The following is a 21,969-nucleotide window of genomic DNA, read 5'->3' as shown; positions in this document are numbered from 1 at the left end:
TAGTTCATTAGTAGGAGTTAGCCTGTGTCTCTCTGCTGGAGTTTTAGTATTTGTAGCAAGCTGAGGTTTACTACTTCAGACTACCAGAGGACAGGAGCACAGAAAGATAAAGGCAGTAGTTTTCTTGGAGTGTTGCAGTTGCACTGTTTTAAAATCTCCCTCCCCTTCTGCCTCTTAGTCTGTCTGTTCGCTGATAGCTGTGTTCATAGTTTTGCTTAAGTCACATGCTAACTAAATGTTGTTTTCATGCTTGGAGAAGAGAAAAATGGCTCATAATGTTCCAGTGGGCTTAAGAAAAAGGTATGTTTCTGAAGTTATGAGTGCCATAGAAGGATAAATTCCTTAGCAAAGAACACTGAGTACAGTATGTCCTACCTCTCATGCAGCACCGAATCTCAAAAAAATAGAGGCTTGGGGCAAAAATTGACAGCCTTGCAGAAGATATTGTAAATATATCCATGATATTGTAACAGATTAAACAACTGAAGGTGAGTACACTTTAATTGTAGGAGATGAAATTTAAAATCCAGCAAACTGAAAAACAGTGAAGCATCTAACATGAAATTTTAATTTGCTAATAGCAGCAGCACAATTTTTGCTGTGAAATTGATAATAACGTTGTGCTAGAAGCTAGTAGATAGTGAAAAGCTGTGCTATTTGTTGTATTTTAATGTTTCTGATTACTTTTGTCTCCTTATTATAAATACTGAGGTGGAGATAACATTGCAACTATCTGACTTAAATTGCACTATCACTTTTAGGAACGTACTACTTGAATTGTAATTCAGAGGCAGACCAGAAGATGGTGAGTCAGTGACTTCCACAAATATCATTGGTTCTCATAATTTGACTGAGCTTTCCATGAAAACTGAAGATGGTCTCAAAAGTCAGTTTGTGGAGTTGAGAAATTATGTGAGGAACTGTTTAATTTTAAAACAAATTTCTAGTCATTCCAGTGACAGAGACAAACTTGACAAGTTAACTAGAGAATAATGTGAAGGAACTGGAAACAGAAGGCAGATGTCATTCCATATGACTAATTTTAAAACCCTTTGACATTTTTTTTTCTAGTTGGTTAGGGTCTGACTTGTGATTGTTTTTGAAAAGTTTTGGTTATGACTGTTGCTTCTGGTTAGCTTTTCTGTTTAGCAATTAACTAGCAGTGCTGTAGTTTAATAAAGAAGTACAAGAATAATTAAAGTGTAACCCCCAAGTTGTGAATCTTATTTCTAGAGTACTGGGACACCCAGAAAGCCCCTCTGCCACCGTGAGCTCTGAGCGTGAGTTTTGCCGTGTGCACAGACAAAGTTCTTACTGATGGAAATGTTTCAATAAGAACTTCAGGATTTGTTTCCTAATTAAGATATATATCAGAGAATATTCATATGGGAAATTCTTATAAAAATAATGCAATTTTTATTTGTTATTGTAGTTGCATGCCAACAAAAGCTCTATGTGCATAAACCTAGACAGAGAAAGAAAGAGATTAAGTATCATTTGCCGGTGTGTCTTTTAACTCACTCCCTTTTGCTGTTGTAAACTTGATATGTAATGTCAGCCTAGGCACAAGGGAATGACTTGAGGATGGAGTGCCTGAATCAACTTGCTTTTATTAGTGTAGCCTTTCCATTTATATTTTAGTGTGGTTTGCTTTAATGAAATGTCAGAGAAACCAAGTTTGGACTTAAAAAAAAAAAATAAAATAAAAAAATTCTACAGAGCGGTGTCTGGTAATCAGGCGGGTTTTATGACAAACTGTTGCCTGGTTTCTCATTAATTTTTTTGTATGTTAATGATAGACTCTTTCCATCTAACATGCATTTGCATGATAAAACTGTGGTGATGCTTTGGCCTTTGTAGGCATTCATCCTGCCACAATTTCTGGGTTTGGCACCCTGTGCCAAAACTGCCAAAACCCTGTGGCTGTGGTGTTGGTTCAGCCCGTATTTTTTCCTTGTTTTTGGTGGCAGCATACAAGGCACCACCTTCCAGTGCTAATTGGAAAGCGTGATCATTGCTAACTCTGGCCTTCCGGAGACAGCGCAGTTGACTCATCCCTGGGTGGATGCATCCAGAATTGATACGCAGGCAAAGACACTCATATGGGTAAAGGAGGTGTATAGGGCACAAGGTCAGTGAGGGAAGGGTAGCTTTGTAGTATAGGAAAAGCAGGAGAGGTGCTTGATGGGGACTTGCAGAAGTTCTCCGGGACGGAGGGTCTAGCACATTTGTGTACAGGGAAGCCAAATGACTAGTCAGCATAGGAAATAGGTTTTAGTATAATAAACCGATTTTGGGGGAGTATCACATGATCCATCCAGAGGGCAAATGATATTGCTGGTGAGAGGAGATAAGAAAAGGTTTTCGAGTATATTAAATTGATTGAACTTGCTGATAGAAAGGCAAATCTGGTTTCTGTTCAAGGCTCAGTCAAATGCTTCCTGGACCAGTATAAACATTATGGTGTTTACACTTGTCAAGAAGTTTCTTCCAAGTCACCTTAATCTGTCCTGAGCTCCATCCTAACTGTTAATACCTTACTAATTAATTTGAATGTAACTCTGCAATCATGGATTACTTGTCTACAGACATTGCCAAGTGTAAAACGGAAAAGCAAGATTTTTGCTTTCAGAACATTGCTTTTAACTGTTTAATTTATATCCAAAAACTCAACTTCAGGTTCTTGGATAAAAAGATGAGATGGTGGGGTTGCTTCACTTCTGTTACCATTATTATTTTGAGTTACAGTGGGCAGGCTCGATAGCGTTCTTGAGCTAAGGAAAACACGTTCATGCTTAAATGAATAAAGCTTTTCATTGCAAATAATTGAGACCTCAATTGTGAGTAGAAGCAGACTTGACTGTAACTATGTTATATGTCTGAAGCACAGAGGTAAAAATGGATCTCTCCAGTGTAAGCCACATAGTGCTCAAAAATGGGCTGCAAGTTTCATGAGTTTTATACCAAGACTTTCCTTTGTGAGTTTCCTTTGTGAGAGTGTGAATTTCCTTTGTGAGCACTAGTTTTGACTGTATCAGTAAAAGGTAAAAATTACTGTAGATTCTGCACAGTATGTTGTAAGCTAAAGAAACACTAAAAATTACTTACATTGGGAAGGTTAATACCACACCCACAAAGATCACATCTATTGCAATTCTAGTGGTTTCTACAAACGTACATTTTCTAATAGGCTAGAGGAGACACTTGTTCTAGGGTTTGCTCAAAAAGGGAAGGTCTTCTGTGTGATCTCATGTCTCCCAGGTGAATTCCCTAGTCCCACGCCTCCTGACACTGTTTTTCTGTGTTCTTTCCTGTCCTTGTGTACCATTAACAGCACGCAGGTTTTATTGCTGGATGCAAGAGTTTCTTATTGCAAAATTAAAATGTTAGCAAGTATGTCTATGACTTTCCACGTGTGTAATGAACTGTAGAACTGAGACCTTGAGGAACCTTTCTGTTTACACTAACACCTGCATTTCTGTAGCAGCAGTAAGCAAGAGCTGCTTTTATCTCTTTTGGAAGGAATATCATTGCAGTTGCATTATATTTGAGTTATTTGTTTCTAAAGTTTTTCACTAATTTATGGCATGATTATTAGAGATGCTGAAAATACATAAATTTAGCTGACTCCACTTGAAGTTGCTGTAACATAACTGAAAAACTTGTCCTTAATAACTGTGGTACCTTTGCTGTGGTAATATCTGATAAGTTGCATTGTGAGCTTCTAGAATATGTTTTGTACCTGAGTGCAAAAGTAACTAATCTTCTTCAGACCAACTGTAAGGCTTAGTTAGGGTGTTTCAGAGCTGAATTGCTGTGGGTTGGTGGTACATCTTCCTAGCTTCTGACATCATCCAGGCATTTGAACTTGTGCAACTTTAGCTCTGTCTCCAAGCTGTTTGCCGGCAAATACTAGGCTCCAACTTTTTTAAAGGGCATAATAGGACCATCCTTTTCTACTGTAGATTGTGGCAATTTTATTCTTGTTTACTCTATTTCATTTCCACGAGAACATAAGCTTCTTTTATTCGCAAGGAGTTCTGAAAACACTTTTTAGTTGAAACAGTCTCTTATTAGTGGATACTTGGTATGTTTATGTTAAACGTTAAGTCCTTATGCCTTTTGTGTTCTTTATCCTGAATAAATATTTATGTTGTTGAGGAATGAAAGAAATATTTTAAATATTTGTAATTGATCATGAAAGATGTTGAGATAGCATAAAGGGTAATTAAGATTTATGGTTTGAGTGTATTCAAATTCCTCCTGTGCTTTCATTTTCCTTATGTGTCTGCATTTCTCTTGACAGCTTGGATACCATGTGTGTGGTGTTATTGAACTTTCACCAAGGCAAAGGTGGTGCATAATAAAACCGAGAGCAAGTGCCAATTTAGCAGATTCACTATATCCAACCTTTACTTTGTATCAGAGTTCTTTGAATTTACCCCTGTTAGAGATTCTGTAGGGAAACTTTATTTTTTGTGTCCTTTTATTTGTTGCTTCTTATGGCACAACTGTTTAGTATTTTATGTTGTATGCTTTGATTCTGTAATCCCAAATTTATTGGAAAACTAATATGTTGTATTTAAATGACATAAAATAGGCAGAGAGTTCAGAGTACTTAATCTTGAAGTTTTCATCAAGTAAAACATAAAGGCCATATCAAAACTGGCATGATTTTTCTTCAGATTAAGGGGTATATTGTTTTTGCAGACAATCCGATTTTTGTATTCTGAAAAACAGAAGTGTTGTCTTTTAGAAATAGATCTATCAGAAACATCTTGTTTTTATATTTCTAATACTGATTTGTCTGGTATTCTCAAGTCCTACAGGAAAGCTACTTGTTGCATGGAAGCAGCTTTGTGCATATATATTTTTTTTATTATTATTTTTAATCTGGAAATTATTTGCTAACAGGTAGGGAACCCAGGACGCACTGTATTGGAGAAATACACAAATTTAACTTCATTGCTGTTCTGTGTTACTTGTGAAAATGATCTAAAAACAGCTAGTGTGTAAAGAATGACTGTATTTTATAAACATCAGAAAATACAATTAGAAAGCAGTAACTCGTGCACGCAGCTCTGCAGGGCTAGTGGTATTGACTTGTATCAGCTCAGCATCCTGTTTTCACAGAGAATGTCACTATTTCAGATTTGCTTTTAATGATGTGCTTGTTAATACCACAGCTTGTTGTATTAAAACAAATGAGACCAGGAGAAGTGGGGCAGTGTCTGTGATCTGTTGTGGGACTTTGAAGATGTGAGTTGACTCCCTACTTTCCCCTTGGTCTTTGGAACCAGAGGGTAAGGTGCTGTGCCTTCTCTTGGCAGCTGCAAGGAGCAGTTGCAGAGGTGAATTCTTACATACCACCTGCTATTCTAGACTACAGCACACTTACTGCAAATGAAATGGAAGAGTACAGCCTCAAAGAATCCTTGACACAACAGATTCAAGCAGGATTTTTATGAGTTTTATAAATCAGGCAACATCTGGGTTAATGTTGGATGAGCAGGCATCGCTTTGCCTGTGGATATGAGATAGACAGATTTCATGCCCCTGTTCCAGAACAGAGGGGATAAAACACTTTTAGCCCTCTGCTGGAGGCAGGTGAAATCTGTAGAACTCTTAGAAAAATAACTAATTAACCAAACCAGAACAGGTCACACATGGTCTGAGAAATCAGTTTGGGCAAATTCAGCCCAAAGTGTTGGTGTAGCTAAACTGCAAACAGGTTAGGTTTGCAGAATGTTTCAGGAAAGGTACTTCTATGAGCTCTGCATGCAATAGGATTTTTTCAAAATTACTTTCCTAGATGTGGTCCTTCTGGCATAGGTAAGCTTTCCATTGATGTTTTTTATTAGCAGTGCTGAATGTAACAATACAAAGCTCAGGCAGTCTGAGATCCTCCTGAATGATGCATGTGAAGGAAACTACGTGAAACTGATACTGTTGATGAATTTGCATGGCTATTCTGTATACTCAGCAGCCAAAGGAAGCTGGAGGCATTTTGTTTGGGTGATAAAGGTATCTTTCTAAAGTAAACATGTATCTGCTTTATAACAGAAGTGCTCTTCATCCTGATTTAAGCCTGATGAAATTGTTCTGTATTTATACATAGTAAGTGAAGTCAGATTAGGCCCATGACCAGCCTAACAGTCAGGTATCTCAGCTTATTGTTTTACTGTTTATTCTTGAGTCACCCATGTTTATCTTAAAGGCATAGTGGAAAATATTGATTTTATTATTCACCAGAGTTACTGTACTATGTTGAATAAATTCCTATAGAGTGAATAATTAACTTTGATGTAGATCTTCTATTCCTCCTTACAAAAGATACGTATTTCATACGCTTAAAATTTATCACTCTGCCTAGTTTGATAGTCTTCCTCTAGCAAAGATCAGTGCGTATGGTTTTGGAAGAAGTTAAACAATAACCCTGTTTTTCCCCTCTTAAATTGTACCTTGTTCACTGTGTAATGCTGTACATAGAAGACTGAGGAAAATTCCATAGATTATCAGTTTATATGTTTGAAGCATAACCGTTCTTCATTGTTATCCTCTAACTTCTAGTCATCAAATACTTTTGATGCTCATAAATGTATCCAGCCACATTTATGAGCCCAGGTTGAGAAACAGACCCTCTGACTCTTTCAGGTAGTAAAACTTCAGACTGACTGTATGATATTTAAAGAACTTTCCACTTCATACTATTCTGTTAATAACTGTACCTGATATCATAATTATACCCTGCCTATTCCTTCAAAAATTAGCAATGTGCTTCAGCAGTTGCAATCTCTTTTATTTTTTTTATGTATAGAGGTATATGTATTTATATAGCTAATTACTTTGACCTTTTGGTGCTCTCCTCTTTTAAAGGTTTACAGGCATCCTCTTTGCTGCATTAGGAGTGGATCTATTTTTGTATCTTTCTTTATAAGACTCAGTGCTCATCATTGATTGATTGATTCTATGTTGAGAGGACTGTATAGACTTCTTTCACTTTGGATAACATGAAGTGTAATTCTCTCCTATTTGTCTCCTGCAGCTTTTTCACAGATATGGGAAAGATAAGCTATCTTTCCATATCCAATACCAGTGTAAACTATAATAATAAAAGATTTATAAAGTCACTGAAGCCCACTGATTAATCATTTTGTCATAAAGATTAAAAGACTTACCACAGTAAGTTAAAAAGTTAATCTCCAGTAGGTTATTTTTTTTTTAAAGTTTATTGCCACTGCTGTTTTATTACAGACCACTAGTGAAACGCTTAAAATAATTTGTCCTTTCACATTGCTAAAGGGCTGATGTAGTTATCCCCTAATCATATTTATCCTTGCGAGTCAAGAATAATCTTGGCCAAAGTAAAAACATCTTTCAGTGTAAACCGGGGGAGAAACCTCCCCAAAAACCAAACAGCAAACAAAAACTTTGGAAGTTTTATCTTCCTGAAAAGACAACAGAAACCTCTGTGTGTGTATTCATGTAAAGCTGTCATTCTGTGTATCAATGGCAATTAGTTCCATTACTCAAATTTTTATAATATACAAGTCTTTTCACTGTTGTTTTATTAGCATTTCCTCAGTTAAAATACAGCAGTGTTTTCTCTTCTCTTCTTACAGATTAAAGGGAACATCTGATGCATAGCCTTGACTTAAAGTTCTTTTTCTGTGTCTTATACCTTATAATGCATTCTTTGCTCTCTGAGACAGCATAGAACTCCTAGTTTAATCTGATGAGAGCTTAAAAGACCAGTGGTGCATGAAAGCCACCTTTTTCCCACCACATTGGCCTGAAGAATCCCAGATAAGATAACACAGGAATGCTGCAGGTTAAACTATGGGGCTTGTGGGGCTCGGTTTGCATTAAAATCTACAGCAGTTTGATTCAGAGCGCAATAAAAGAAGCAGAATTTTAATGTTTTATAATTGTAGATAGTACATATTAATAACCAGCTGATTATTGACATAAAAGCAGGTAATTCTTCTGCACAGCCTGTATTTGCAAATTATGCTAGATTGGCTGTTATTAGGAAAAACAGATTTAGGGATGAAGCAGCAATAGAGTGGTACTTGCAGCAGCGACAGAGGAGGTGTGTCCCTAATGCCAGAGAAAAAGAACAGCAACAAAAGAAAATGAGCTCTTGAGTCAGCATGTGTAACGTCCATTGTCGTTGCGGAAGCAGCTGCATGTGGAAACAAGGCAAATAGAATTTGAAATGAAGAGCTGGTAAAGAAATTGCTATTTATCTGCAGGGATGGAGAAAACTATTGGGCCTGATTGCCAATTAACTGTGCTGTTTTTTCTGACAGCTCTGATAATGGGTCAAAACAGCGGCAGGAGCTGCTGTTTGGCCTGCTGGCTATGTCCGTCCTGGTTGCTCAGCCACAGATACTCCTCTGCACGCAAAGAAACACACCAATAGTATCAACAGTAGTTTGTGTCTGTATTAGTGTTGGATGTGGAAGTTTCCAGGAGATTCCAGTGAATTGTGTTTAGATACAAAAAGCCTTCCAGGAGTATCCCTAGCCTGCCTTCTACGTGAATATTGTTGGTTCATGTTAAGCATATTGGTGAGGACTTAAATGAGGATCGAAGGCACTTTCTCAGCATAAAAACAGTGTTTGTATCTACCCTGTCCTGGGGCAGCAGGAATCGGTTTAATGTAAGCATATACCACAGAAAATCTAAGTGTCTTATGAACAGTACCAGACTACAGAGAAATATGTTCTCTTTCAGCAGGTAGTCATAGTTTCAATAGACATGTACTTAAGGCTTAATGTTAAATGTTGTCAGAATTGTCTGTGGACTGAGTCAACTTGGGTGGTGATAAACCTGCGTGTGCAAGGTATTTATTAGCTTAGATAGAAGGTCCGTGTTTCTGCATTGAAATTCTGAAATGTCTGACTAGTTTAGGTGTTGTCTCTGCTCAAACTTGATCTCTCCTGAATGCCAGAACCATGATTGCAGCACTTCTGCCATTTAATTGACTAGCTAATTTACCCTCTAATTATATAATAGGGTATTTAAGACTGTCTCTTTAGACCAGAGGTATTACTTTATTTATCTGCTTCATTCAAGAATAGATGTTTCTACTGTGTTCCTGAAATAATTAACATCTTAGAAAACAGCAGCCTTTGACTTCCAGAAATAGAATATGTTGGAAAATGTGGATTATGAATCATAAAAGGGGAGGAGTGAAACTGATTGCAGTGCAACTTTGCAGAAATTTTTTTTGATAAAATCTGACTCATGGTAATGGTAAACAGTTAAAAACATTACAGTATGACAGAAGTGGTGTTGTCTTTTGCACCTGTGTGACTAAATATTCCACTTACACTTTGACATACTCTTTCTGTATTTCAGAGGACTGTCTTCTGTCTTTTTGCAACCTCACAGTCCTTTAAATTTCTTGGGTAATTTGGATTTAAATGTGGGGTTTTTTTCTCCAGTTTTTCCATAGTTCGTTATTTCTTTATTACTAATTGCCACATCAGATTTCCAATCAAGGTACTTGCACTTTCAGAAATATCTGTGTGTAAGGTAATTTTTTCCTAAAGATATATTTTAACTGTTTTTCTTTTGAGTATGAAGACTGGCACATGCTGCTAGTAAGCTTAGCAAAATGGATGAGTAGGATTTTAAATCTAGTACTTAAATAAGATTGAGTGACATGAAGGAAAAATACTTAACTTGCCACCCACACTCAAAGCCATATCCTATGTGACCCACAGGAACAGTCCCAGTGAAGACAGAGAAAATACTAACTCAAGTAAAGTAGACAGGATCTCATTAAAGTAACACACTGTTGTTTAAGAACTCTTTTTATATAGAATTATGGAAGAAAGCTAAATTACTATGGAAACTTTATATACCAAACTACTGCATTTAAAGAAGCAGAAACATTTGCTGAGATGAGAATCAGTTACATTGTGCACGTAACTTGATTTTTCTCTTTCTTACACAGCAGTGTAAATGTGCTGCAGCTAGGGCCCAAATAAATATTTTTACTTTTGCACTTTGAGAGAGCAGCACAAGCATTTATTTATCTACACTTACGCTGCTGTGTAAGAAAGAGAAAATGCTGTTGAGGGAATAAAAATCATCCTGTTGAAAAATGCCTACCAATCTAAACATGCATATGGTTACAGTTAAGATGACCTCTAAAAATCTGAGGCTTTCATTTAGTAACTCTTATTTATATAGAATATGAATATAAACGATGAAAAGGATATCATTCTGGGTTCAACAAAAGGCAAAATAATATGAAGAGGAATGCCGGAATACATAGGTTTGCATTGGTAGGTTTGAGTAAAATTATCAATTAAAATTATCCTGATCAAGGTCTAATTTCTTGCTACCTGAAATCTCCATCCAGCAGCATTCTTTCCAACATACTATCCAAATATGTTGAATAACTATGTTTCTTAACAATTTAATATTTGCAAGTCAATCTTTAATCCAGATTTTTTTTTCTTTTTTGGCCAATTTGTATCATGTCTCCTTTTTCTCTGAAAGATCCCGTGTAAATAGGAGGACATTAGGACGTTGACAGCCTTAGGCATTGGATGGCAGTGTGTAACTGGAGGTAGCTACACAAGAAAGAAAGGCTGACCCTGTGCTCTTCATTCTCCAAGCAAAGGGGGGCAACCTGTGAAGGCCATGCAAAACCAACAGCTCGTGCTGTGCTTCTTGTTTCATAGGTAGGCAGGGAGAGCCGATTTGTAATAAACCAATGTTCTACCCGGTTGGAGAGTATGTTGGGCTGTGTTGTCAATATAATACAGAAGTGCGATACCTTTCTTGGTTTAATAATCTCCATCAGTGATGTCACCACTTATAACTTTGAAATCAGGAGATGCTTCATTGATTAATGTAGTGAGGCAGCGCTACACCAGTTTGTGGCTGACCACAGCCAATTTATTTTATATTACAGCTGTTTTCACAGTAGGGTAGGTGCAGTCCACATCAGCAGTACTGTATGCGTTCATTCCTTGGGCATTCCTTAGCAAAGCTCCAGGAAATTTGTCTGACTCTCCTTGGCACAATCCCCCAGCAGACGGCAGCTGCTGGTATGCCCTGTTGCCTCTTCTCTCATGTGCTGGTGACCTGTGTGATTGCTTCACTTGTATTTTCTCTTGTTTTCAGATTGTGAAGGATTCAAAGAAAACTGATGCAGCCAGAAAGGGGAAGAAATTATTTTCTAACAGAAATTCAGATTAAACATTACCGATCTCCTTTATTATTAACCAAATTCTGATTCCGTTATTACAATCTTACACAGACCTGTGAAGGATCCTGTTGTCGCAGGCATTGTACAAACACCTAGTTACGGGGCAGTCCCTGCACTGGGAAGTTTTGTAACAGAATTAATCAGGATGTCCAAAGGTACAGTCTTGCCCAAGGGCGTCCAGCAGGTCCATGGTAAAACCAGTTGTTGAATTCGGGAGTTCAGTTTCCCCTTCCAGTGTCTTGTCCAGTGGGTAATAGTACAGTTCTGTTGATATGCATGGGTTTTTTGGGGAGAAGCAGCTGCATAAAGCAGATCTGAATATAATTATTATAAGCAAATAATAACCTATTCTTAATACAGGAATATTTTTCTTGCTCTGAAGCAAAAACACTGAACCAGAAGCAACTAAACAAGAAGGGAGAACATACACAAAGTGTAGGACAACTTTGAAAATACTACTGTAAGGTGGATTTTTGTCACTTCTGGTTTATAAAGTAAAAGCAAAGACAAAATTTGTACTTTCTGGTAGGCACAGCACCACCTGTAGCACATTGTGCTCTCTACAGCCAAGTGCTGCTCAGACTTGGCACAGGCAGGTGGGTGTTGCCACACGCTTACCTTGTGTGTACCAATGGCACGTGTGCAGTGGAAAATGGCAAATGCTATTATAAGCTTGTGTATTGAGACAATTGCATGAAGCTTCTTGACAAACTTGCACCTACTAACAAGGGCCTGAATCATCCTGTCATAGTAAAGCTTCAATAAGAGGAAATGGGCGAGGATATGGCACAGGGGTTTATCAGCCCTTGCGAAGGTGCCCTCTGTTTTGTGTTCCTTTTTTATGGAGTTGGGTAGAGTAGGTAGATTCACACTGAGACTGCCATCTTTGTGCCCAGTAAAAGCCTTTATTTGACTCTTTGACAGTGTCATGAAACAGGCTTGTCAGGAGGTTGTAGAGAGATGGGGGTTGGTCTCTTCTCCCAAGTAACAGGCGATAGGACAAGAGGAAATGGCCTCAAGTTGTGCCAGGGGAGGTTTAGACTGGATATTAGGAAAAATTTTTACACTGAAAAGGGTTATTAAGCATCGGAACAGGCTGCCCAGGGAAGTGGTTGAGGCACCATCCCTGGAGATATTTAAGAGACAGGTAGACATGGTGCTTAGAGATATAGTTTAGATTAGTGATGGTTTTTGTTACGTTGATGGTTGGACTAGTTGATCTGAAAGGTCTCTTCCAAACTAGGCAATTCTATGATTTTATGACTCCTGCAGCAGCTGTGGAAAGGCTCATCGGTGTTCACCCACTGACTGTAGATAAGTGCTTGAGAGCGTCCCAGTGAGGTTTACTACTGTGCAAGTGTTGGATTGGTCAGTCCTTTGCAGGACTAGATCCTAGCACTAACCACCAATTGGCAACGATACTGCATTGCACTTAGAAATTTTTTTTAAACTGTTCATTGAAATGATGATTTTAATGTTGGAAAATTTTAATTTTAAGCCGATGATTTTAATGTTGGAAAAGCACTCACGCAATGGAGCTAGATTGTTGGTCAGTGCTTATTCTATGCAAATGAAAACATCAGGTGTATGAAAACAGGTGCTGCTATTGTGAATTCTCAGTCACTGTTACAATGAAAAGAATTGCTGGGTGTTTGATGTACGTTAAAGTGTTCTTTGTAATGTTTTAAGCATGCCAAGCCTGGAAATGTCATACAGGTCCTGTACCTGATATTGAAAAGATCAGTAACTTGTATGTGCTTGGAATTAAAGCCTTATATGTTTCCTGTTTATTAGGTGTAAGCAATTGAGGACAACACTTCTTGCTGTCCAAAGATGGAAAACAACATAACTACTATCTCTCGTGAAGAGCTTGAAGAACTAAGAGAAGCATTCAGTAAAATAGGTATGTTTTAAATAAGAAAATAATAGGATGCCATTAACATTGCAAAGCCACGTAGGATTTGTGGAAGAAGTCTTTATGGATCACTTTGTTGTGATAGGGCCATGTTCCTTCTATGTTGCCAGTAATATCTAAGAAAATAAGAATGTTTATATGAACCCCTTTATTTTCATTGAAACTATGTGCGTTTATTAATTTCTTTCAACTTCATCAATGAAAATAGATACATTTTCTTGCTGGGCAGTTGCATTATTTGTGCCATTGTATATGCAGCATGGTAGGCCTCAATATTCAGTTTTTTTTAACTCCTTAAATATGAAAACAAAATTAATTGAACTATTGTTAAATATATTTTCATGTTAGATTACTGACACTTTGGGTTTGCTTTACTTGCATGTTTGGTGAATTTCTCTTTTTGTTTATTAGAGTGGATTTTATGTTTTAAGTAGAGCTAAACTTGGAGATTTTTTTGGACTTGCTTTTGTAGCTAGCAGATGTTAATAAATAGCTACAATTTTGTATGCTTGACAGGATGTTTGCAGATTAATCAGAGAATAAACAGAAAGAGCGAGAAATTATATAGCAACTAACCCCTTTTTCCAGATTATAATACAATACTGTTGTGAATGTTAAAGTTCACATTTGCTTCATTTCTTGTTTGCAGCACTTCTGAGGGCGGAAAGTGTAACTGGGGGACCAGGGTCACTTTAGGTAAAAAGTCTTAAATATTAGGAGTCTCCAGCTTTGTAAAGAGTATTGGATAGCTGTATGTTAGAAATCTGTAAGACCACGAGTAGTATGGAAAAGGTAAAGGAAGAGAGAATTATTCAGTTTCTGTCAATACAGGTATCACGTGATGCCCTGTAGAGAGACAGAAAGCTTAGAATAAAAAGAAGTAACTAATCTTCATGATAAATGGTAAAACCATAAACCCATTGACTTTGGTATGTTGTTGAGACCAAAAAAGAGTGGAAATGCTAAAGGAATAAGGTTCATCCATGGAAGATAATTCATGAGTTGTTATTAAACAGTAGTCTTGATATAGTCTGTAGCTCAAGAAGTCTATAGCCTGCGGGAGCTGGAAAAACAGACCAAAGAAAAAGAGTCCTGTGTACATGTAACTGGGAGGTGTTAGGATGGGTAGATAACTCACTGGTGGTGTCTGACAGTGTTTCTAGTTGTTTAGTTTTCACCGTCTGCATTCCTTCTTTTTCTCCCTTTCCCTTCTGCATGTTTCCACATTTCTGCTCGGAGAATCGTCTGTGTGGCTCCTACTCACTGAAAAACATTTTCTTCCTTACTATATTGTGCTTTCTGTAAAACATAAAAATTAAGCATCATTTAGCTTTTTCTTATTCATTTTTACATTTTCAGTGTCTTTATGGATAAATTGCTTGCAGCTGTGTTGGTAAACTGAGAGAAAAGGCATGTATTTAACTCTCTGCTTGTCATCATGGAAACTTACCCTCAGTGAAAGATGAACCTCGAGAAATAAAATAGCTGGTAATCTGAGTGAACTTGTGAGCATGTCCTCTGCTTTTTAGACCATCCCTGTTATTGTGTGGGTTGTTAAATGCCTGCAAGCCAGACAGTGGATGGATTAATACATACGCAGACATGAAGTTTGTCTGTGTAGTGATTTGTGAATTGTTGGTAGTATCAAAAACACAGATACATATGTTTTTTTTAAACAGATGTTTTTAGCCTTTTGTCAGCAGTGAAAATCTGAAGCTGTATAGAAGCTACATAGTGTATATGGATTACAGGGAAATTACTGTATAGCAATTAATTATGTGTAGAGATGAAAGCATGTTTCTCTGCTTGCTGTTCTATAATGTGATGTGTATTCATCCACTCTGGTATTACTGGCCGAGTTCTGATACTAGGGACAATATGGAGAGAAGTCTTTTAACTAGTAAATGAAAAATACAAAAGTGGGAGCACCTTGACAAGTCAGAAAAGTGGCCACGTCATCTTGCTTCTGTTTCTGACTGACTGTGTAGAATTGGGAAAATACTATTGATTTGTATTTTTCAAGAGCTTTAGTATGATCATGAAGGAGACTGAAAGTTGTTGTCAAACATGGAAAATATTAGCATTAAATACATAAAATGATGGGCATTGTATCCAGCACTAGTTATGCTGGATATGATTTCTTGTGTTTGATTGAGCTTCATCTATACTGTATATGGACTATAGATTTTTCTGCTTTTAAAAGTACTTCTTCCCATTGCATAGACATTGCACTACAGGTAAGGCTATTTTAATGCACATTCTCAAATTCTGCTTGTATAGATATGTGTATACATATATAGGGAAATATGCATAGATATCAAAAAATTAGGAACGGTTAATGTGTTTTATTCATTTATGTATGACATTGGATAAAAATATACCATAGATTTGTAAAATGGTGCTTTTTTATACTAAGACAAGAATTCATGACTGCTCTCTGCACACAGGTTGGCCTAAGGTGGAAGTACAAAGGGTATTTTTATAATTTTTACTGTGCTGCTGCATTATTCATCATGAGTAACACAAATTATACTGAATTTGTCTTAATTTATTTTTACGTGACACAGCCATTCATTTCTTTCCACAATTGTGGAGCTATACCATACCTCATATGGAAAAAAAATCATTCTAATACATTGCTGTACATGGATGTTCCTGACGTGGTCTTGGGAGCTACGTGTAAGTGAAGGTAGCAGTACAAATAGCTCCCAAAAAAGCTAGTTAATAGATTAAGGAAGGTCACCTTCAATAAACAGATGCAGATCATCCCAGATTTGTTCTTCACAGGTAAGCCTAACCACATCAAAAATTTTGAAGAACAGAAAATGTCTGTCAGATACTAGGATAAGAAACAAAATGCAGAGTCAGGTAGAGTTCCTGTGTAAGTAGTTTTTCTTGTATAACTGTGCTCTTCTAATAACAGCTTGCATCAGATTTGAGTTCACTGATTGCAAATGGTATAATATCAACAATAGGAATATAATAACTGATCTCCCTTTCACTTGAAGGTTTATAGAGAATTTTGTTGGGAGTCTTGTAAGTTGCAAGTTTTAAGCTTTTTTTAAATTTGCCATCTTGTTATAGCTATGCTTTGGGGTTATAAGAGAGTTCCTGAGAAAAAACATAACAAGATGGCGAAACTTCTATCCAGTTGTGTGTCTAATCCACAAGTGTTGCTTCATGCTTACTTATCTATGTCAGAAGAAATACTTGTCTCCTAGAGTTGTATTTCTCATACTTTATTTATTCTCAACACTTACTGTACTTGGTTCTTCACATAAGCATAAAAAAACCTTGTTGCTTTCATTTTACAGATATTGATAACAGCGGGTATGTCAGTGATTATGAGCTTCAAGACCTGTTTAAAGAAGCAAGTCTGCCCTTGCCTGGTTACAAAGTCCGGGAGATTGTAGAAAAAATCATTGCAGTGACAGACAGCAACAAGGACGGGAGAATCAACTTTGAAGAGTTTGTCTCTGTAAGACATTCCCTTTGGATGTTTCTCTACTGTCTGATATCTGTTGAGAACTATGACAGAAAACTAAGCTAAGTCTTACAACTAAGTACTGCTTTGATACAAATAACTAATATTTTGAGAATGGGAAAGTTTTCTGTGACAATCTACAATATGCTATATAATTATTTTCCAGTTTCACTCTCCCATTTAATTTAGATCTCATTTGGGCAGCATGTGAGAGCACAATATTTTCAATCAGTCCTACTTTCTATTTTCTCAAAGATGAGGGCATGGATTACATATTTTAGGAACTGTTGGGTCAGCCCTTGCCCTGTCAAAAGAGTAGATACCGGCTTCTGAATTCTCTTAGTGATAAACTAATGCCTGCACTACTGTGCTTCATCTCTGTACTAAAGGCCTTTTTTTTTTTTTTTTTTTTTACTGGGAGTGGGGTACATTTTTTCACTTTTAATGAAGAAATTTGAAAGACATACTGTTTTTCAAGATGGATCACTGACTAGTTTATTTAAGAGAAGCAAAAACTTTTCAGGTTGTTGGTGTGTTGTATGCGTTTGGGGATGCTTAGTTTCTGCTTAGTTTCTGCTTACAGCTTACAGTAAGTTATAGCTTAGTACTGCTGCTAACTGGAGCAGGTTGCCTGTTGAACTAGTTATTGGTCTTTCTTTCCAATATTCTAATTTGCAGTGGTTCATAGGTGAGATGCAAATATTTGCATCAAGGTATTGAACTGTATCTGTTACTTATACTATATTGTCAGTTTTGAGACCCCTACAGTATTTGGGCAAATTTAGGACATACCGGTATATCCAATGTGGCTTACATTGCAGGCAGGTGGAAAATGGTGTCAGCTTGCTTAAGGGTATGTGTAGCTGTCACGTTGTGACATTTTACTGTAAAGTATACGATGAAGGTAAGAGCAAGAAATCTGCTATTGTTATTGAAAATTTGTGTATCTTTAGTTGTTTACTTCAGTTTACCGAAATATCTGTGGAAAAATTGGATTGTTGTGCATCTGCTTTTTTAGATAGCATGGCTTAATAAAGGTAGCACTTGAGGTACTTGCTGAGAAATAATATATTAGATATCCAGTATGCAAGTTTCATGAAGGGATTTAAAATAGTTTTACCCATACAGTAAATTTTTTTGCAGAACAGGAGTCAATGTAAATGTCCAAGGCTGGCAGTCAGGTTAATTATTGACTCTGGGGTAGTTACATGAGTTGTCACTTAGTTATTTGAAGGTACGCTCAATCACATAATGCTCTCTATTTTTCTTATTCCAGATAATTCAGGAATTGAAAAGCAAAGATGTTAGCAAATCTTTCCGAAAATCAATAAACAAAAAGCAAGGTATTACAGCAATTGGAGGAACATCAGCAATATCTAGTGAGGGGACACAGCACTCTTATGCAGGTAAGAAATAATTAAATACAAGCAAATTTTGCATGGAGGAAGACACTATAAATTTGCACTAAAGCCATAGAAAATAAACTACTGGAAAAAGCTGCTGTTGAAAGCAAATTAACATAGAGAAAGCATGTTGAGATGCATGTACTACATACATAAATTGTTTGTGTACGTACGCTTACCACACAAGGTAAGTGTGGGTGGTAGTTTATTAAAATGTAGGCTGTTTGGTTGTTGGTTTAATGCTGCACTCAGAGGCAAGTTAGGCATCTTTGCCAGAGCAAAAAATGAAAGCAAGCACTGACAGCATGGTGGGGGGGTGGAACTAATGGTCCCTTTGGCATACTTCTAGTAATGCTAGTCAAGGTTTTGGCTTCATTACATGCTAATCTACTCTTATTCCTATATTCAGATAAAAATGAATCCTCATTTTCATTTCCAGTGTTAACTAAAATGAAAAAAAAAAAATCCACATATCATTTTTGGATGGAATGTCCACCTCAGCTGTCTCTGTGCCATTACAGAATTGTTCACTCCCCTCTAATTTTTGCATTGCCATCTCATACTTGAGAAGTTGCTTTTAATATTTGATCTCTGTTTCTTTCTCCCTCTCCCTGCTGCGTGTCATTTAAGTTGGTAATTGTGCCTAATTGCATTGCAGCTCTTGGTCAGAATGTTAACTACCTTGTAGGATCATATTTCAATAAGCAGTATTGCAGCTTTTTTGATTGACTCAAGTCTGGGATTTGCTGTGGTTCCAGAAGTGTGTTAAGATTCTATATATGAGGAAGATTCACTTCAGTTAGCTAAAGCTAAAGCTAACCCTCTCTCTAGGTATTACCCTTATAGCACCAGCTGCACTTGCTGTATCCCCAAAGCAGGGGATATGTTCCATCTCAAAGGATGCCTGCAGGGGGGACACCATCAGAGCTAATTGTTTAGACTCCCTTTCATTTTTGGTGGAGAGAAACTGACGCCACTAGACTGTAATCCATCTGACCTGGCCATCTTGTTTATGACAAGATGAAGTGTGCACTAAAATTTCACGTTTCTTCCCCCTGACAATGAAAGAAATGTAATGAGTCAGGTGTCTTTTATGCTTCTTGAGGTAAGTGAAGGTGAATACCACCTGTACGGTCTGGGAATTTGGATATTGATACTTGATGGACTGTTGTCCCAATAAGCTTTCTTAGATACATAGTATTAAATTCTACACTAAATATGAAAGAAAATTTAAAACTGAGATACTAAACTTTTTAAGTTTCTCAAAGCTAAATATAGCACAGTAATCCAGATGATAGTCTCAAAAATACTTCCAGTCTCTGAAGTCCTTGTAGAAGGCAGAATGAAATGGTACGTTTTAAACCAAGGGTGCATAGATTGAGATGTTGCATATTTCAGACCACTAATTTCCCTCTTTTCATTGTAGTTACTGAGAAACTGAAGTCAGCCATGATGACCCATTATCTTGCAATGATTTTTATGTTGTCCTTCAGAAAATCACCAGATGTTTAGAGGGTGCTGTAGGAGAAAGATCAGTCTGTACTTTTCACTTTTTGTGTGCTATCCCACGGGTCTGATTCTTTTCATAACTGGCCCCTGTGAAACTAAGGGGTTTTGTTGCAGATGAACCTCTTTGACCCAAGTCTGATGTTTAGTAGTATGTGTTCGTTAAAATGATAATAGATTATTTTAATGCTGTTTTTCTTTTCAGAGGAAGAAAAAGTTGCTTTTGTTAATTGGATAAATAAAGCTCTACAAGATGACCCAGACTGTAAGCACCTCCTACCTATGAACCCATCAGATGCCAGTCTTTTTAAATCCCTTGCAGATGGCATTCTTCTTTGGTAAGTCCAGGGCTGCGAGAAAGAAAAGAAATTAATCTCAAAGGTTAAATGCTGATCACAGTGAACTGGAAAACTTCATAGGCTTTAACAATAGGACTCCACTCTTAAATATTTCAACCAATATGTAGGATGGAAAAAAAATCTGTTTGCCCGTAGAAATGTTATGTTTAGCAAATTTTTTATGTGACTCTGAGCGACTCCACATATATTATGAAGTGGGTTTCCACTTCAGATCCATAATTACACACATGAGATATGTGCAGACTGTTTATAAAGGAGATAATTACACCGTTCATATATTCATCATCTGAAAATAATCAGAAATCTTTGCTATTTCAAGTATTTTTAAAAGTTACTACATCATAGGATGGAAGGAACAGAAATCAGAATTAAATTTGTGGCAAAACAGAGAGCATATAGTAGGTCCCTTGACTTTAGTTAGTTAAAGTCGACTAACAGTACATATTCACACACCATGGTAACAAGTGATTAGCTTATTAGTATTGATGTGAATTAGGCTTTGAGATCCTTGTAGATGCAAGATACTGTAGAAATGCAGTGCAGAGATATATTGGCTATATTGCAAAGACTTTCACTAGAAACTATTTAACTGTCTTTAGTTTCCAGTTTTAATCTTCTCAAGAACTTTTTTTTCCACAGTACAGGCATGCCCTGTTACTTAAATATAAAACCCGGTTGCTCAAGTTTCTTACAATTATGTATTATCTGGAGGTTTCTCAATGAATGTGCAATTATTTAACAGGGAGAGGAGTTTAGAGGATGAGGTGGTCTTTTTTTTTTTTTTAATCTTGTCAGAAATATTTACAGCTAATTTAAAGTGTTAGGAGTTTATAATCAAATAATGCATTTTCTGAGAAATGAAAGTTTGAGTAAACTCTGACTTTTCTTCCTTAGCAAAATGATCAACTTTTCACAACCGGATACAATTGATGAAAGGGCTATTAATAAGAAGAAACTCACTCCTTTCACTATTTCTGTAAGTATTGCACAGTTAGGAACTTGCCACAAATGAAAAAGTAAAATATTTTTCTATAGCTTTGTTTTAATGACAGTTCTCCTGGTGGAGTGCAAAGAAAACAAAAAAAGGTGCTATGTATTAAAAAATGTCAAAGCATGAAATTCTATTTTCTAATAAACTCTGCTGAATTCTCCTGTTTCTTAGATGATATACAGGAATACTTGCGTTTTTCGTGCTTTCCTTAGTTCTTTCCCTCTTCACTATTCTTATTTTGCTTTACTAAGACTTCTGAGTGGATGGTCGGGCCGTATTTTAGCAATGCAGAAAGTATCTGCATAGCTGTATACTATATAGTAGGATGATGCATTTTCAATAGTGGAAAGTGGCTTGGACAGAAGATGGCAAGCTCTATTTTTAATTGTGTGTGAAGTCATGAAAATATTTGAGAGAAACAGTTTTTAAGACCTCAGTTTGGGTATAAGAAAACAAGTCTGGAAGAGAAAAGTAGATCCATAAGTTACCAGCCTAATGAGAAAAAAAACCAATCCTGAATAGAAACATCGGTTAATTGGCAGATTTTTAATGTCAGCTGTTACATTAAAATATGAAAAGTTAAAACATACCATATTCTAAATCCTCCAAGTGGGTTTTGTAATACCTACTTATTTAAAGAAGATGAATCAGCAAAGATGATAATACATGTGTTGTCTCTCTAGATAGTTAAAATATGACACAAAAAAATAAAGAGTAATATTTGCAAGAGCTGCCAGGTATTTTTTCTTGGAATATTTCATCTGTGACAATCATTAGCTCTACTTTGAGTGTCAGGATGTTGAATTGCCATGATTTTCTTATGCTATCTGTTCACTTACAGTTTAACAATTGCTTGAATAAATGTATAAGATCCAAATGGGATTACAGTGATGTTAGTAGCCTCCTGCACAGGGCAGAATTCCATATGAGCATGTTTTTCCACAGGATCAAGCCCCTGATATTTTGAGCAATACTGTTTAATTTGTGTATGTGATTCAAGTTACAAAAAATACTTTGATTAGGGTATTCCTCGGCGATCCAAGCTGCTGAAGGTGGTCCATGATTTTTTGGTGGGTCC

The 21,969-nt window shown here is 36.7% G+C and overlaps 1 protein-coding gene across 3 annotated transcripts in view; it reads left to right on the top strand.

Annotated features, from left to right (window-relative positions):
* The window catches only part of PLS1 (plastin 1), a 47,798-nt gene that overhangs the window by 9,187 nt on the left and 16,642 nt on the right, over positions 1-21,969 (top strand). The window contains exons 1-6 of one of the 3 annotated variants that reach the window (XM_063337820.1): positions 5,701-5,832; positions 13,028-13,136; positions 16,463-16,626; positions 17,909-18,038; positions 19,747-19,879; positions 20,795-20,876. In XM_063337820.1, the coding sequence (XP_063193890.1) occupies positions 13,067-13,136; positions 16,463-16,626; positions 17,909-18,038; positions 19,747-19,879; positions 20,795-20,876 (579 nt within the window). In that variant the 5' untranslated portion in view covers positions 5,701-5,832; positions 13,028-13,066. Of the gene's footprint in view, positions 1-5,700; positions 5,833-6,627; positions 6,655-13,027; positions 13,137-16,462; positions 16,627-17,908; positions 18,039-19,746; positions 19,880-20,794; positions 20,877-21,969 lie in introns of those variants that run through there. The other 2 variants (XM_063337821.1, XM_063337818.1) reach the window with 2 other exon arrangements.

This window comes from Chroicocephalus ridibundus, chromosome 6, assembly GCF_963924245.1.
Source record: "Chroicocephalus ridibundus chromosome 6, bChrRid1.1, whole genome shotgun sequence".
NCBI classification, from domain to species: Eukaryota; Metazoa; Chordata; class Aves; order Charadriiformes; family Laridae; genus Chroicocephalus; species Chroicocephalus ridibundus.
Note: the sequence above shows the minus strand (reverse complement) of the source record. Positions and strands in the feature narration are given on the sequence as shown.